Genomic DNA, 18,512 nt, shown 5'->3' with positions numbered 1-18,512 from the left:
AAACTTTGGAATAATCTGCCTGACCATTTTGTACAAACAAGCGACCCTCAACTATTTAAATTAGCTCTGCTTGCCATGACTTCGTTCTAGTTTATACGAAACTGCTATACTGACTCTGGTGCTATGTTATCTATATATTCTACAACCTGTATATTGCTTTGAAACTCATGCCTTGTATTTTTGTCTTTTATTCACTGTACTACTGTTTCTTTTTTGTGTGTACCTTACCCACCCCTCATGTAATGCCCCTTTTCCATGGGGCTTTGAGGTAATGAAAATAAAAATACATAGTGTGTTCATAACATGTACAGCCGGTAAAACGCTTGTCTATAACAGCGATTTCAACTTCAACCAGCTACATCCGAAAACTGCCGAAACATACTCGTTCCAAACATGTCGGAGGCAAAAGCGAAGGGCTAAGACTTCATAATTCCGCAGTATTTTTATTCAAATCCCGCTCCGGTGGGGCAGGATAGGGCTGAGAGTACGAACGCTGTGTTATAGACAAGCCTTTTACCGGCTGTATATGCAATATATGAGAGTAGGGCATGTTTTTTCATGACTTCGAATCAAAGATGTCCCCATATGAATTTTTAATAAAAGAAAACCGAAAAGACTGTTTGTGTAACGCTCCAATTAATATCGCCACAAAGACAACAATTCGACACCAGAAAATGGACTATTACCTACATGTTTTCTTCATTCAATTATTAAACTCGTTACTGCACACACATACCAAACGACGGGTGGCGGCCATTCCGAGGCATCGCCGCCGCTCGTCCAACTGTTGCGCCTGGTGCCATTGCCGAGCGGCGACGAGAAGCGGCCGGCGCGAAAGTTGGGCGAGCGTCGGTTGCTTCGTCCGGCGGCCCAGCCCGGCTGCCGCGGAAAAAATGACGTCAGCAGCGTCCGCGACGTCACCAACCTCCTTTCCCCCTCTCCACTCGTTGCCATGACGATAAATGCAACGTTTTTCAGAGGCCACGTACCACTACGTGAGGATTTGGCGCTGTTGGCGCGAATTACGCGGGACCACTGTGGATGCTAGAGAGGCCGCCCCGTGCTGAGGGTTTACACGTGCTCAGAGCACCCCTCAGCTCATTAAGTGTGAACTCAGAGTTATAAAACGTGGCTGACCTGTCATTGTCATGTAAAGGCTTCTTTTCGGCCACGAGTTTGTGTTTAATGAAAGTTTTTGTGTAGTGTGCTGAATTGGAAAGGTGTTGGAAGCGTTGTGCGAGTGTGTCAGCCTGGTCTTCGAGTGTATCCCCTGTTGTGCTGACCAGAGGCAGGCTGTGTGTTTGTTGCCCCTTGAGTTTGCGTATTCGTGTCCATACTTTCCGTGTGTCTGTGTAGGAGTTAACTGATGTTATGAATGTACGCCAACTATCCCGTTTTGCCTCACGGCGCACACGTTTTCCAAACGCCTTGGCCCGTTTGAACAAGAGGAGGTTACTCGACGTGGGGTACCGACGAAGGATACCCCACGCCTTGTTCTAGGCCTCTCGCGCCCGCCTACAGTCCTCATTCCACCACGGCCTCCGCTGGTTGCGCAGGGCAACAGAGGCGTGGGGAATGGACTTTTCGGCGGCGTCGAGGATGTGCGCCGTGAGTAGTTGGGTTGCCTGCTCAACGTGTAGTTGTGTTACGGACGTGTAGTGTAGTTTAGATGAATCTGTAAATATATTCCAGTTTGCTCTTGCTTCATTAAACCTGTTTTGGGAAGATGGACTGCTCGGGACCTTACCTATATATGTTAGTGAGGTGGGGAAGTGGTGACTACCATATGGATCAGTGCCCACACCCCACTCAAGACATGGAAAGAGAACTGCAGATCCAATAGCCAAGTCAAGGTGTGAATAAGTGTTGTGTCCTATATTAAAATATGTTGGCTTTTTTTGGTTGAAAAGACATGCTCCTGACGATGTTAAGAATTTCTCAATTAGGCGACCTCGGGAATCCGTGCGAGCAGAGCCCCAAAGAGAGTTATGTGCGTTGAGGTCGCCTAAAAGAATGAAAGGTTCGGGTGACTGATCTACCAGACCCTCGAAATCTATGCTCGATAGTTGGAAGTCAGGAGGGATGTAAAGAGAACATAGTGTTATAAGCCTATTAAAAATTATCGTTCGAATGGCAACAGCCTCTAGGATGGTCTGTAGTTGAACATTGTGGCACGCCAAGGTTTTCCGGGCAATGATGGCCACACCGCCTGAGGATGTGCCACCACCATCTCTATCCCTCCTAAATACCATGTACTATTCAAGAAATTTGTGTGCATGGAGTTTAAATGGGTCTCTTGGAGACACATCACACTTGGCTGATTGGAGTGCAGTAACTCATAGACATCATCAAGATTTTTAAGAAGGCCTCTGCAGTTCCATTGTATGATATTTTCTCTTCCCATGATTGAAGTTTAGGGCTACTGGAGTATGTGTGTGTTTATGTGTCGGCTTTCGGGGCTTCTACTCTTGGAAGGGGCTTTTTGATTCTCTCTACTGACCTGGACGCCGGAGCCCATTCCTTCCTTCTGTGGTGCATGCCGGAACGGCTCGATGTCCAGGTCGTCATCTGAGGGCAAGGGGGTGCCCAGCGGACTGGGCCCTCTAGAGTTGGACTGGGCACCTTTTGCGGTGCCCTTCGTTTTGGCCGCGACCGCCGAGGGCGTCAGGAGCGCCCCGGGTGGCACAGGCGGTGCGGCGGAGGTGGGAACTGCTGCGGTTTCCTCCAGCTCCATCTCCTCTGGGCCCTCGCATGTGCTTCGGGACGGTGGAGAGGAGGAAACAGATGGTGCAGCAGCATCCCCAACGGACGTGGATGCCACCACAGCCGGTGCTGACTGAGCAGGTGGTGCTGTGGCGGGTTGGGCCGCTGGAGGCAACCCAGGGGGGGGGGCGGTGGCGGGACCAGGTCCGACTCGCGGTACTGGGTCCCCGCCGAAACAAGACGCCGCTCCGCCCCCCGGCGAGCTGCGTCGGCGTACCTCCCCAAGGGGAAAGAGGCGAACCTCTTTCGCGCCTCGGGGAAGGAAATGTTCTCGGTTACTTTCACATGGATGATCTTCTTTTCCTGGTGAAACTTCTCACAGCTACGGGAGTATGCCGCGTGCGGCCCCTGACAGTTTGCGCAGGTGAAGGTGGTGGAATCACACTTTTCAGTGGGGTGGTCGTGTGCGGCGCATTTTGCGCAGGTATGTTTGCCGCGGCAAGAAGTCGTAGCGTGCCCGAACCGCTGGCACTTGTAGCATCGGCGCGGGTTAGGTATCTACGGACGTACACCACACCTAATGAAACCAGCATTGATGTGCTCAGGAAGTTTTGAACTGCTGAATGTTAAGATTATGTGCTTAGTGTGTATTTCGACATTGTCGCGACGGATGGTGATTCTCCTGACAGCTGTTATGCCCTGATCCTTCAGGCCTTCTAGAAGGTCGGCCTCTGTTTCACTTAGCAGATCTGGTTGAGATATCACCCCCTGCGAGCTGTTGAGGCTGCGGTGGGGTGTGACAGTGATGTTCAGATCTGCCATGCGGGTTTGGGTCAGGAGGTTTGTGGCTTGCTGCTGCGTCTTGACTTCAACCAACACTTCCCCTGTTCGTAGTTTTTTTGCCTCGAAAGATTTGCCAATGATCCCTTCAAGCAACTTGGAGACCAGGAATACAGACTGGGAGGAGACGGGTTTGGATTTGTCTATTTATTGATTCAAGGACCAAAAAACGGGGATAGTTGTCATGTTTCGGAACGTTGATAGTTGGTAGGGGTGGAAAGAAAACTTCGGTGCGGCCCCTTTTCGGGGGCCGATCACGTCTGGGGGGGGGGGGGGGGGGTTCGAAAATGCCATATGATACATTGGAAAGCAGGGAGACGGGGGTACTTTCTTCTTTGACCTTACCCTGGTAGTCACAAAGAGTTCCCGGAGCTCCCTGCCTGGTAGACAGGCAGGGAGCCCACCGGCCGGAGCTTGACCAAGGCTCCGACGGCCACCGTTTACGGCTTCTACCCTTCACCTTTAAACACCTCGCCACGGTTGGACACGGCTTATGCTGGCAGCTCGGGGTCCGCGGTGTCGCTGCTCACCGTCACCATGAATACTCAAGGTGCCCCGTGCGGGGACGGGAAGTGCGTATTACGTCACCAAAAAAAATTTTTACCTATACATTATTATCTGTGAATTATATGGTATAAATACAATCACCCAGGTTAAGAGTAATTTGAGGAATGTAAGTTGCAAAGTTTTCTTAGTATGCAATGTTAGTTAAGGCGTTTTTTAACAACACCGGATTTGGCATACAGACTGAGAGTCAAGAAGGTAGTTCCAATTTGAGGCCGACCGGGGAAAAGTGATAGATAAGACGTTAGATCGGGCATGGTGTATACTGACTTCGTTTGCGTGGTATAAGCGATTGCAAATGTAGTGAGGTGCCATAAGGACTTATCTACGTTCGTGGTGATAGAATATTTTATGGAAAATGCAGAGGCCAAGTACACGAAACGCTAGAGGTGGTAGGTTACGGCTTGATTTCATAGGCGGCACTGGCAGTGTGTTTATATTGTGACAAAATGTAAGGGGCAGAGTGTTTTGAGCTATATCGAGTGAGTGGGTGAGGTTTGGTTGGCTTGAGCCTCAGATTCACATCACATATTTAAATTCAGTATATTCGCGTTCCTTTCTTGTTTTTATCACGTTTGTTTCTTAATTAGAGTGCCTACCTTGCACACAGGTAAATTTTGGTGAGAAACGAATGTCGGAAGGTGAAAACGCATTGATTACCTGGATGTGTAGAAACAAGTGACGAAATTATAGTGCGTGATCTCGGCGCCCTTCGGCAAGCCAGTGCTCCCTGACGTGTAGCAGATGGCCATGACTGCACTTCGCGTGTCCGGTACGGGGCATTCCTGGAACTCACTCTCGTCAAGTTCCGAGAACTCGGCGGCGGAAACGAAGCCCGGAGTGTCTCCCATGCTGAAGAGGCCCTGCGTGTATAAGGTTCCTTTAACCCTAACAGCACTCGAGGATTACAGCCGATATAAGTTTCTTTCACCCTACCAGACACAAAACACCGCTATTAACCGAATCACGAAGATATTTAGTTAGAAGTGCTTCTATTTTGCTACTAAATGCGTATGCTCATGTCAACTTCCTGTTTCTGTAAACCGTACCATTTGCAGAGTTCCGGTCACTCAGCATTTTCTTTGCAGAATAAGTGTACAGGGTTGGCATAACTAGGGGCCAAGATAATAAAGTATCCTAATCTAAGGCTTTTTTTCTGAAACTTTTAAGTCTAATTCGTAAACAAAAAGAAATCCTGCTGGACAGATTTGCTTAGCTCTGAAGCCCAATTTTCTAGTAGGAAAAGCTCATGCCTGGTATGCAGTATAGTGGGGCAGCACAAGTCTGACGCTTTGGGTAACGGTTTTACCTACGTTAACTTGACGCTTTGCAAGCATCAAGAGAGACAAAAAGACAGAGTGAAGAGAAAAGGTGAGCTTCCCGAAAAAGACCCAGTTTAGGCCAAGATGCCGCTCTGCCTAAATACACGGAGTCAGAGGCGAGAAACGGGAATGCAATCGTATTAGATGCAAGTGGTGCGAACTGAGTACGATGGAGGCATGCCAAACGTCCTCGCTTTGACTCTTTATATGCATTCAGAGAAACAGATAGAGTAAATTAACAAGGTAGGTTTCCTGGGAAAAACACAGTTTAGGCCAAGATGCCGCTCTGTCCAAATACACCGAGTCAGGTGCGAGTGACACGAAGGAAATCCTAATAGATGCAGGTGGCGCAAGGAATAATGACGATGAACGCGCTTCAACCGTCCTCGTGTTGAGCCCACTCACTGGTAAAACAGCCTGCAGAGTGAAATGGCAACGGGATAAAGCTAGCGATACGGTGTGGAAACTCAGGGGTGGATCTGTGAAACACCCACCTGCGCAGTGTGCAGGTGGGTGTTTAACGGCTTGCTTACCGGCTTGATTAACATTGCCTAGTAGACATCTCTCAACAAATGGAAGACCTGCCGAACGATTAAATATTTATGGACGTTCAACATCGCCCGAAACCTGCACCGTTTCTCAGGCCCTTTTGCTTTTCAGGTGCGCCGAAATTGATGACTTACAGCGTGTCCCCCTATTCAATCATTTCTGCCATCCTCGCAGCGCCCCATGTAAAACGCTATTTTAGCTTGTGTTATTCAACCATAAACCTCGTTTTTTTTTGTGAACTTGTTTTAAACAAGCACAGGTTATGTTCCATTTCTGCGAGCGCAATTGCCTCCTCTTGCGCTCGTTGTTGCGCGTGTGTACAACGTATACTGCTGCACGCCTTTATGGATCCGCGGCAGATACTGCCTCAACAAGTGTATAAAGATGACGTCCACAAAAATCGCCCATCTATGCCAACTGTCGGAGACCGGCTACACAAGCTATTACACTGAGCGCATTCAGGGCACTCGTAAACCAGCAAAAATGCTGCCAAGGTATGAGTAAGAAACGTTTACTACTCCATCACGTTATTTGGCACAGCAAACGCCTTTAGCTCATTCTAACCAATCCTCCATATTTGCCAGCGTCAATACACTTGCACCACGTAAGCGAAAATCAACTTCATGCGTTGCAAGCGGAATGCTGCATTACAAGAATTTGTTTAAGATTTATGCGAAGAAAACCTTGCAAGGGACAATTTTTCTCTGATATTTTGTTGGTTCACTATGGATCATGGAAACCATTTCAGTACTTTCGCTAACTCCCGTCTTCGAAATAAAATTTACCCTAAGAGAAAAGTATTGTCACGGGAAACAGCTGCACCTGGCATTCCGCCACAGCTGGTTTAAGCTCTTTATAACAGTATTGAAGGATAAAAACACGTTTTTGCACATCAGTGTACCGACATTTAATAAAGAATGTTATGCTACCACTCCCAATAACAATGCACTTCTAAAGCTTCAGGTATTATTTTAAATGAAGACATTTATGTGGAGTAGAAAAAACGTTGCGGAATGCCTGCGTGAATTTTCGCGTTTGAGTACGTGTTGGCTGTACAGGAGAATCTATTTGAGCTCAATGTCACCATCACCTTACCTTCATCTTTAGGGAAGATACTGCTTTCACCACTTTCGGCGCATACTCCACATCGGTGAGAATGTGCGTACAGTCGCTGTCCTGTGCCTGGTATTGAAGCTCCCCTGCGAGAGACAAGAATTCTCTAGTGGACTGAACAATTTAGATGCATGAGTCGGCAGCAACTTCAACTCGTGAAGGGACGCTCATAGTTTACCACAGTTTTGTTCTCCTCGCCCATCACCACCTGTGCTACAAAATCTGGCCCCGATGTGCATGACGGGACCTTATTAGGAGGGGGGGGGGGGTGGAGCGGGTAACCGATAACCTAAAGAGCAATTGAGATTCTAAGTTCTGCATGTTTCTTTTAGCACAGGAATACAAAAAGGGCCTTTCATGGTGCCTATATTTACTAAAATAAACGGCGGTTCAACGACTGTGGACATCAGGCTGGGGGCATGGGCGTGGCCCTGAGGCACCGAGGCTGGGGCTAGCCGCTACGATCAGGGAACTTTTACAAAGAGTCTTCGAATGCCGAGCCGGGCGTTGCTCGACGACGGGGACGAAGATTACCCAGAACCTCTACCAAAGATGTTGCGTGGGGGGAGGGAAAAGATGAGACGAACAATTATGAAACTTGACGAGTGATCTATTTGCAATATTTGCGTTGCGGCCATGACAGAGCTGGCGTAGGCCTTGACATTACTCGCGACAAAGCCACTGCCTAATCGTCGGCGGCGGCGTCCGAAGGGGCATTGTCCATGTGTCCCGTGACAATATTCTTCTCAATAAGCGCGTGCGCATTGTGCGACTTAGATTGTATTGTGTCGTTGTCGCGCTCTTCAATTTTTTCCTTCTTTGGACCAACAAAACTTCCCCCCTCTCCGAGCATAATTCCCACCATTGACACTTTACCATTGGCAATCTTCACTTTGTCAGCATCACCGTTGCCTTGCAACAGTGTCTCCGATCACATAATAGAGGTAACTTTTTGTTTCACACTTCCATTTGATGACTCTCATCTCAACCAGGCACCATCTACCCGTACTAAGTATAGAATTCACTCGCTAAGAAGAACTGCGAGTTGGGCATCTTGGTATAGGTACACGATGGGAACAGCGCAAAATAGAACCTAGACAAGAAAGACCACGGGACTCGCTACTTCTTCACACCTTTACCCAGTGCTTGAGCTTTCACGCTACACAAAGACTTTTCAAACGAGGTGCAAAGCAATGCAAAGTAGCCCAGACATAATTTCGGGAAAACGTGTTTGAAGTTATAAAAAGCACTTTCTGGGCATGACGATTGGCGCGGTAAAGTGCTCCACTTGCCGACCTAAAACACCTTTATTTAAAATGTGTTGCTCTAAATAGCACCGTGCGATAATAAGGTCATGTAGCCTATTAGCTAAAACAGAACAACTGTATGGTGGGTACTTGGTTTGAGGAATAAGTACAATTCCGCGGTTTTTTTAGCGTGGCTGACACAAACAATATTCTTTCGCTTCGAGAGCAAAAGTTAAACCGGAAATTGTATTGTATATCTTCAGTACGTAAAGCTTAGGCACTGAGAAATCCCGAATGAATGGATATCCCACAGGGCAGCCTCTTTTTACAGCGAAGCTATTTATGCCTCGTTACCACAGGTAGCGTATACATGAAGACAATTTATTAAATCTAGTAACAGCTAGAACCCGCTGCAGTTAGCTACTGCCTGGGCAGACAGGACACAGTATATACGCAATGTGCTACAGAAAAAAGAAAGTAAACAGCACAACAGTTCACCACGAAAAAACAAGGTCCAACGCACCAAAGGCTTTTTACGCTAGTGGCCACGGCACAAGGTTCAGACACCACATTTCACGCGTATAAATCGATATTCAAGCAACAACATTCTCCCACAGTTTGCCTCTTCACTCCTGCTTATGTGCGTACATAGAAGCATGTTCAGCCAGATTGCGTAGGGTGCCTCGTGGCCTCTGAACATACGAATGCCCTCCCTAGAAAACACACGCATTACACTTCAATAAGGGACTACAACCCAATGCAAGGTGTTATTGGTGACCTCCATGAAACGAGTCGACCAATGCAGGGGGAAAGCCTTCCCCTGCGCGAGAAGTTCAGGCTGCAAGGCATCCTTGTTCAGACATCCGTGTAAGGATAAGAAGTTCAGGCATCCTTGTAAGGATAACCATCGCTGTCTTCTGAGCCCTAACCCAGACTGCAGACAAAACCGGTCCGCAGTTGTTTCGGAACAGCATACCACTGGACCGAACTGCAACTGCGCATAGAGAATCTAATGGGTATGGCCGTTACAATATGGCAGGGGGTTTCGGCCAGTATAAGTGCGCTACTGACCTTTTACGAACGTGCCCCAAGAAAGGGACAATCGCGCGCTACGGTAGTGCCTCCAAGGTGGCAACACCTCGCTGACGCTCAACAGCAAAAGCGCCCACACGCAGTAGAAAGCAGAGGCACGGATATCTCGCTTTTGTTTCGGCTGGTAGATAAATCGGTGTGAACCTCAAATGCTTTGCCTGCAAGGGCTAGTGTGTTGCGTTTCCTATATGACGGTTTCCTTGTGAGAGGGTCTTGCCGGTGTTTTGCCAGCGGAGCTGTTTAAACCGAGCATTGTCCTTTCGTCGCACCAAAAACCCTCGAAGTAAGAGAGAAAGTTGCAAGGAGGAAAAGGACTCAACGAGCAGGTGTTCGGACTGCGCGCCTCAATAAAATTATTTGGCAGAGCTTCCACTACTGGTGCAAGGCTGGACAAACAGCAGAGCTTGCGGCTCTTCTCCCTTCGTCGTCGGCCCGGCTGTAGGACCTCATTATTGTTTCCCTAGTTGCCGCAGAAGGTTCTCCATAGCTGCCAGGCCCGCATCGTTTCGTCTGCAGGCGTTCACATCTCTCCCTAAGTGGACCGCGTTAGCACGCGCTCATAACCCTCGGCCCAGTCCAAAGCAACGCCCGCGCTACGAACCCAAAGGAAATGCTGTGCGCCCGTCGCTCTCAGAACTTTGGGGAAGCCCAGTGGTTAAGTTCCCGGTTTCAAGGACTAAAGGTTCCGGGTTAGATTCCCGGGACCTCCTTAACCATGTTGTCTTCCTGAAGCTTCGAGGTGTTTTGGTGCGACGGACGGACAAAGATCGGCCTAAACAACTCTGCTGTTAAACAAGGCGCCAACCAAACCACTGGGCCACCGCAAAGGCTCGAGGAGTACGAGGTTACCAGCGGCGGGAAACAATGACATGTGCATTCAATTTGAAAGGAATGAAAACGCTTCCAGCGGTCGCAGTCAAACCTGGGTCCCCCTGTTATGAAACCGGCGTCTACCCGATTGACCTATCAGCGCATTCCGGACGCACAGCTTTTCCTTTGGGTTCGACGCGCTGGTGTGGGCTTTGGACTTGGCGGCGGGCTCTCGCGCGTGCTAGCGCAGTCCACTTTGGTAGATATGTGAAAGCCCGCGCACTTTAAAATGCTCCAAGCCTACCAGTCAGCGAGAACTTTAAGCGGCAAGTTCGGAAATCCCTGTGAGGTGCAACAGCCGGGTCTCCGAAGAAGGTATAGGGGCCGCCAGCTTTGCTGTTTCACCAGCCTTACACTAGTAGTGAAAGCTGCGGCGGTAATTTTTTCCGTAAGGTCTTTAAACGTGTAAAATACAGACTTTTTATTGCGCCTTCGTCTTCCATTTTTAAACTTTAGGATCCGCTTTCCTTTAATATTATCCGCCAAGGCATCGTTCCGTGTCCATAATTTACTCAGCTTCCCGCCACTATGTGCTCCCAAATAACTGTGGAAGACAAATGTTACATGTAGTTCTATCTTCCTATCTTACTTTGGAATACGTTGGCGCGTCAGACTAAATTTTCTAACACATTCTGCCCCTTTATATCTCAGGGAAAAAGCTTTTTTTTAAGTATTTGACTCTTGAACGACAAATAAATACTGTACGCGCGGTTGTCCGGGAAGATATTATACTTGCACTCCGATACTTTTCTGAGACTGACCTTTGTCTCAATGCTCGTTTTAGTGTACCTGCTCTGTGTAAGACTTTTTCCTGTGGCGAGAACAGTATTCGAATTTTTTTCTTGTTTCCACACTTTGTCTATGTTTGGGTTCTCAGCAATTGTTTCTTTCTGTATTTTTTATAGCTAATCCTGTGTTACTTGCTGTATCCTTTTCTAGGACTATCATCATTGAAGGTCCCCCTCAGGTCCTTCAATAACTTTGGGACTTTACGGGAACGATTTTGGGACTTTAACCAAGGGACCTGCAACCGTGTTTTTCCCCCTTATATGTGTTGTAACAACTTTAGAAATAAAATTAAACCAAGGCCAGAAGAGATTACGGCCTCAACTATGACATCATTAAAATGTTGACTTTCGTCCGCTTCCGGAAAGACCTGTTGCGAGTTAAAGTTAGCGTGTGTAGTTGGGACACCATTTGCTACAAAATTGAATAAGCGTATTTATGCAAATGAAGAAGCAGCGCACAATTTTTTTAGCACACCTTTCTACTCTAGCGGGAGTTAGCGACACAGTAGGGCTCTTGTAAAAAAAGTGACGAAGAAAGCAAAAGTTGAGAAATTCGTATCGTCCAGCAGCAAAAATAAATCTCGTCTTGGAAGCGAGAAACAGGAATACACAACCCTGTAGCAAAAAAAGCAGTTTTTTGAGTTTAACGGCGCCTGTCTACTCGATAGTCCAGACACCAGCATCTATGTGTGTGTGTTTATCGCACAAGCTCTTCCGAGGCCAGAGAGTGCAACACAGAGCTCGGTGGTCTCTCAGTGAATAATGTTACTGACTAGACAATGCACGGCATATGCATGACCTTACTAACATACATGAATGTACAGGAGCAAAGGGGTTTTATTCAAAGTATGAACAACATAATCAAGTATAATGATAGCTGAAAGGAATTGCGATGAAAGCCTGAAAGACGCCTTGTAGCTCAATGTTGCTCGTGTATGTGAAGAAACTCTCAGTACTGGTATCCTCCAGGTTTACGTGTGGTATGAGATGACATTTGAAAAAAATTGTTGTCAGCGACGTACGTTAAAATACGTTTGGTACTGAACATTGGCGCACCTGTTATGAAGACAAAAAAGGGGAATTCTCTATGCGTGCACCTCAAGGAAGTGTCCCCACCTAGCTTCGGATGATGTGCAGTCAACAATCACCTCTAACACCGTAAGAAAGTTCCCACATTTGTCACAGAAAGGTTGTAGTGTGCCATTTCAGCGCAGTACCCAAACGAATAATCCCGTAAATCTGGTCGACGCCAATTTACAGATCTATTTCTGCCCTCGTAACGTGCAGTTTCACCTCTGTTTGCACACCACGCATTGTAAACACGAAAGTGTTTTATGCCGGGGTCCTCCAAGATCTGACTGACGTCATATCCGTCACGGAAATGACATCGCCAGAAAAACTACGTCTGGCTGTGGTGGGAGTTGAACCACGGATTCTTTCGCCGCAACGCGAGGTACGCAACGCGCTCCCAACTGCGCTATTAACCAACGCCTGAGAAGGACGAAAACGCGCCTTATATCCTTCCCTTCAGATAGTGCTGCCAGCGCCTACGTGTACGGGGACACGTAGCGTAACCTGCGGAGAGACCGGCAAGCTAACGATCACTGAGTAAGATCGACGCCGACTTGCGAATGTTGCGCTCGTAGCACGGTCCACTGCTCGTTTCGCTGCATAGGGCCGTTGTGTTCACCGAACGATGCGCTGGTATAACCCGTTTGGTTTCGTACGCAGGGATGGTTTGCGAGCGCCTGTGGTTTCAGTCGGTTTCTGTTGGTTCCTGTTGTTTCTGCTGCAGTACGTTTCAGTCGGATTTACGCGCGTACAATCCTAACGTCTGACGTTGCTGCGTATAATGGTGTATGGTATAACGTTGATGGTATAACGGTGCCATACGGACGAAATAAAAATAGGGATGTGCAAGTTCATATCGATGCACAATAAACATTCAACTGTTCCTGTGAAGGCACATTTCACTTTCGTGTTTTACTGGTTCCTATGAAAGAGGGATCAACCACATTTTTTTTCAGTTTCTTAGTGCCCCTCCTAGCGGTGCTTTCATTTCCTGTGCACCACTTCTTTTACACTCTGGAGTGCGGTGACCGCAGCGTTCTTGTCAGTGATTTTATTGCACCAAAGGCCGTTTTGGAGCCATGCCAACTTACGCTCGGTGAGCGACGTCTTGGCCATAATAATGGTGGCACCGGCAAGGATGCAGCCGTACATAGCAGCGTAATTTTCCACGTTGTTGTTTACGTGAACGCACAATCGGTCTCCTTGCTGGACTCCATGGCGACGGAAGCCGACGGCATAGGACTTCATACGGGCCAGCAGTTGAGCCCGACTCAGGCATAGTTCGTCATCAACCTGCACAAGAACGCCATGTGATCAATAGTATGCATTTTAAGTCTTAATGTCATCAATCGCAGTGGTGCCAGAAGAGGTGTTTGCATCACTAATTTTCGCTATTTTCTATTTGAAATAGGTTTGTTTTAAACAAGGTATTCTACCTCTCACTATTGTGTCATTTCGCTAAGTTAATGCAGAGATACTATCGTTGTGAAGTTTTGATTCAACAGAGAGAACACAAATAGAGGAGGCAAAATCCGCATAACTGTGCTTGAATTTAATATTAACTGGAACAGTGTTTTTCTGAATCCCAACATAGAAGAGGTAATGCATAGACCGAACTCTATATTTCTCATGTTTGATCGTCGAAACCCATGCAGAAATATAAAATTCAGAACGAAGTGCCCCTGACTGTGGCCAATCTTTGCGAACCTCACGTTTTCTCAGTCACGGGAAAACTTCGACCGTGAGAATCGTTAGATTCATTTCGCCAGAACTCAAAATTTCATTGTTTGAGTGCGTGGAAGACATTGATTTTCGCTGCACTCATGAGGGTGAGCGCTTTGATCTCGTTCGGAAGACTTTGGTGCTAAACGGAAATCGAAACAGCTTTTAAAGGGTAGCATCCTTTGCCGAGTGTAACCACAGCCAGAACCATGTAACGCAATGTATTTGAAAAAAAAAATGAATATTTACAGAAGTAAATCGTCATAACAGCGCTAATGGAAGTAATTGGTCGAACATAATTTTGAAAAACAAAATATAAAAAATTAAAATTTCGATAAAAATGGTCTCCTAAAATCAAAAATACGAATCGTATACAACTCAGCACAAAACCTCAGCCTAAACAATAAAAGTCTGCAAATGAAGTCTCGAAGTACAAATAAAAATATAACGTAAATGGACATACTCTGCAGTACGCCTTGGATCTTCGAAAAAAAAATAATTAGGGAACTACAGGCACTTAATCACTACAATGGTATAAATTGACTACATATACAAAAATAAAAAAAGAAAACATATCAATAAAATAATCCAACGTCTTTGGCTACTTATAACCATACTTCGCTGTAAAAGACTCACGTTTTATAGGGTCTGAGTTCTCCAGAGTGTGTGAGAACTGACACTCTCTGGAATGGTAGTAGCCATTCTATGCCCCTTGTCTATACACAAGCGGAATAAGAATGCGACGCATTAGTAGACAATTCTCTGAATTTCTGCACGTTATGTCTGTTGAAACGGGCAATAAATAAACCTATTTACAGTACGCCTAATGAACCTTTGTAGATTTACGGAACATTCCTTGAGGCAACTAGTAACAAGAGGTATTTTATAGGAGGTGTAACTAACCTAGCGTTATGAATACTTTTCAACTTTACGGTATTCCACGTCATTGCACGACATCGCAGGTGTATTCTTGAGTATGCGGATTTTAAATTATAGCCCCGAAGTATTACCATTTCAACACGAGCGCAATTCGGCACTATGCTTTCTGGCGCTGACTTTTTAGGCTTCCATATTTGCGCCTCATTTAAGGAATGCTTCTGAGCATAGCCATTGAAAGATTTGTTAAGAATTATCAATCAATACTGCGCAGCTTTATTGATTATCTCGCTGAACCTGTTTGTCTATGGTGTCTTAACGCTGGGTACACCCCTTTTCGCTTAGTCCTCACCTTTCTCCTTTTTCTGTTTTCCGGTTTTTTTTTTCCTTGTTCCCCTTTTCCACGTGTAGGACAGCATACTAGGTCACGGGCTGAATAATATTCCTGCCTTTCTTTTACCTTTTTTTCGTTCCTTCCTTCCTTTCTTCTTTCCTTATAGATTATTGCTTGGCCATTTGGAGGGGCATCCCTCGCTGTGGTATCGAACACCGATATGGTATTAGCAGTGGAATACCAGCGACCTTTGTCTAATAAACGTTGTCTCCTAAATTCAACGTGCAGTTGTTACTAATAGAGCACTACTGTGACATGGTCCTGTGGTACCTGAAATGTACCAAAGATTTTCATCATGGTAAAAATTTCTGCCATGTATGACTTCTCCCATGTGCGGAAAAGATTTATCACAGATGAACCTACCCAATTGCTCAACTGTTAGGCACTTCGGTTCTCGCTCGGTTATGTGTAGTAATATTACCTGCACACCGTGTTTAACTGGCGGAACTTGTAGGAGAAATCGGCTGCACGAAAAATAATTTTTTTGTAGCCGGTTCTCCTTTTCGCTATCCACATATACGAAAACCTACAAAACAAAAGCTGAAATGGCTAAGCACTGTCGATCCCCTTCTCATAACTTTTTCCTGCCTGTGATGGACGTGGACGTTAAAATCTGGGGACGGGGGCCGTAAAGGAAAGTTCAAATAATGTATAACAATGCGTAACCGTCTCGCCAACACCTTACCCACCACCTCCGCAATAATGTTTGCTAACATTGCGCAAAGTTTTCGGCTCATACTGTTGCCTTTGAAAGCCTTCTCTATTTTTAACAGAAGGTTTTAATACCACATGCACAGCCGATTTAATGCCCCCGTATGTGTCGCCATGGCGGTAATCAAGGCCCAGCTCCGCCTTAAAGATTGTGAGAGCTAGGGCAGCGAGTTCATTCAATCTTTCTAATTCGGACCACATAGTGTTCTTATCCAGTTTGGGTTGTGATCGGAAATGTTGTACTTCGTATCTTCAAATATTCTTGCTTTGATTTATAGTTTATACGTAAGATAAATAGCGGGGTGTCTATAAACCACTCAAAGTGCTGGAGCCAACGAATCACAGCATACGGGAATGTCCCATTCGAAGTGTCACAAATAGGTGGAAATAAAAGCTCCAATGCACGTCCCAGTTTGAGTTCTTGCTTCCATTCATGTCATTAGGCACACACTTTTAAATGCGGTTGACCGGTTTCGGAAAAAATAAATCAGCACATGGTGTGATGTGTCCAGCCCAGCTTTGTTTTCGGCCGATATTTGTGTTCGATTCGATGCCAAGATTTCACCATGTCAATCCATCCCAGTTAATAACCCTAAGTAAGATTTCTGGAAAGACACTTGACACCCTCTATTTATTTCATGGGATAATACATATTTGCATAAAAGCGTGGATGCCAAAATTTATTGTCGCCCTTGTCGCTCCGATATGAATGAGAAGCGACAGGTGGAATACATGAGGTCACTAGGCCACAGGTTGGTAGCTAGTAGTCAAGCGACACCACCACTGCGGTTGATTGAAATTTACTTTGGAAAATAAAGAATGACTCTAAATAGTTGCACGTAGCTACAGAAATTCCCTACGCACACTGGTACGAATACTTGAATAAACGAGTCAACAGCCTCCAGAGCAATGCACTTTGGCATTTCCATGACGTGGAAAAGTGCCCGATGTTCAGTGCTGCGAACATTTGTTTCGTAAAAGATCGTACAACCAGCGGTCGGAACAATACCGCCTAAAGGGATCTGCTGGCGTCAGATTTGTTTTCGAGTACGGCAACACTCCAATACGGCCCTGCTTATAAAGATTTCTTCCCGTTTAGAGAGGTTGCGTTCATTTTCTTCCAAGTGAACGCGGTAGTCTTGCTGTACCCAGCTTTCTGGAAAAGGAACACCTGCAAAGGTAGTTAACAAGTGCTCATCATTTCCGTAACATTCAGTGTACACGTAGAAAGGAACAGTTACAGCCCTACGTTAGAGCCAAATAAAGTGGTCGTACAGCATAAACTCCAGTACAAACCTTTCTAAAACTGTTTTTCACGACGTGGCTGTGAAAGTATCTGTCTTTCTCTTTATGTTCAATTACCGAAAATAAAGTATATCCGGCAATATCTAAGATGAATTGGGAAGGTTTCGCCAATTTGCGAAACAATTCCAATTTTCACTCATCGCCAAGACTGAGATTTCTTATAAAGAAAGAACATTAGTTAATAACCAAAACCCGGGATTATGCTAGTATGAAAACAAAGTCGTCAGCCCCGAATCCTACAAAGAGTGACCTCTGAGGTGAGCGGTAGTACCACAGCATGGTCGCAATGGGGGATGACGGGGGCGGGGACAGGGCGTTAGCGCAACCGCCTCACCCCCTCCTTCCTGAGGGTCCGACCCTGCACGACGAAGTAACCTTGCCCATAAATTGCCATTTAGCGCGCCAAATTGTATTCATATTGAGTGGCCGAGCAATTCTACGTGGGTTCAAGTAGAAAAACTGTATGTCCTTGTCGATCCTTCGTACGCCCCACTTCCGCCCTCCATGGATTTGTCATCAACAAAATGCCACACGACCGACATATCGTCGTATCATACCACCTGTATTTTCGCCCGAAAAAGTATTGCTAGCAGCGGATGTGTATACTATAAAGACGTCTACTTTAGAATGGCTCGATGGGTAGCGTTTACCACCCATACGTAGTGTTTGCAATTGTGTAATAAAGCCCTATGGACTTCATACATACCCTGATATCAGACTTCTTGTGCTTTGAAAAGTTTTTTGCCAGGGATGTCAATGTGTATAGCTGTGATGACTCCAAGGGGCTTGCTATATTAAGCTCCATTAGAATACCTGAGGTTCAATCGAGGTACTCGACGAAAGGCCCTGGGGCCCTATAGTTTTGCAGCAGACTTCTTATACAGAACTGAAAAAAATCCACTACCTCTACTGCATGTTTACAGTGATTAATTCGATTCTTAAGGGGTTCACGTGTAGCTGAGCGGCTTACCCGTGCATCATACAATTGCGACTTCCGAGTTTCCGCAAAAAAAAAAAAGAAATATGTTTTCGCATTTATGATCCTACCACATTTCCCTTTCAAGTGTCGGAGTACTTCACAACAAATATCGTGTCTACGGCCTATATAAAAAATTGAATAAGTCTGCCAAAAAATTGCCCAGTTCCTGTACCAAATCGTCTACGCACATGTAACTGCCTAACGTACTCTAGTCACGCGGAAAGTCGGTTAGCCAGGCATTAGAGAGATCAGTTGGTCTCACTAAAGGGTTATATCAAGGCGAATAGATTAAAGGTGTTGAAACTTCAGCAATCAACAGAACGTTTACAAAATCCTTCCTAAAATTTTCAAGGCCACAGCCAGTGG

The 18,512-nt window shown here is 46.1% G+C and overlaps 1 protein-coding gene across 4 annotated transcripts in view; it reads right to left on the bottom strand.

Moving 5' to 3' along the window:
- Positions 1-18,512, bottom strand: part of LOC144175881 (uncharacterized) — a 97,343-nt gene that overhangs the window by 23,351 nt on the left and 55,480 nt on the right. For all 4 annotated transcript variants that reach the window (XM_077704933.1, XM_077704936.1, XM_077704932.1 and 1 more), the window contains exons 3-5: positions 13,251-13,452; positions 7,074-7,177; positions 4,768-4,970 (exon numbers count right to left, since the gene is read on the bottom strand). In XM_077704933.1, coding sequence (XP_077561059.1) covers positions 4,768-4,970; positions 7,074-7,177; positions 13,251-13,452 — 509 coding nt within the window. The remainder of the gene's footprint in view (positions 1-4,767; positions 4,971-7,073; positions 7,178-13,250; positions 13,453-18,512) is intronic.

Source organism: Haemaphysalis longicornis, unplaced genomic scaffold, assembly GCF_048455015.1.
Source record: "Haemaphysalis longicornis isolate Haplotype H1 unplaced genomic scaffold, Haemaphysalis longicornis Haplotype H1 scaffold_3, whole genome shotgun sequence".
NCBI classification, from domain to species: Eukaryota; Metazoa; Arthropoda; class Arachnida; order Ixodida; family Ixodidae; genus Haemaphysalis; species Haemaphysalis longicornis.
Note: the sequence above shows the minus strand (reverse complement) of the source record. Positions and strands in the feature narration are given on the sequence as shown.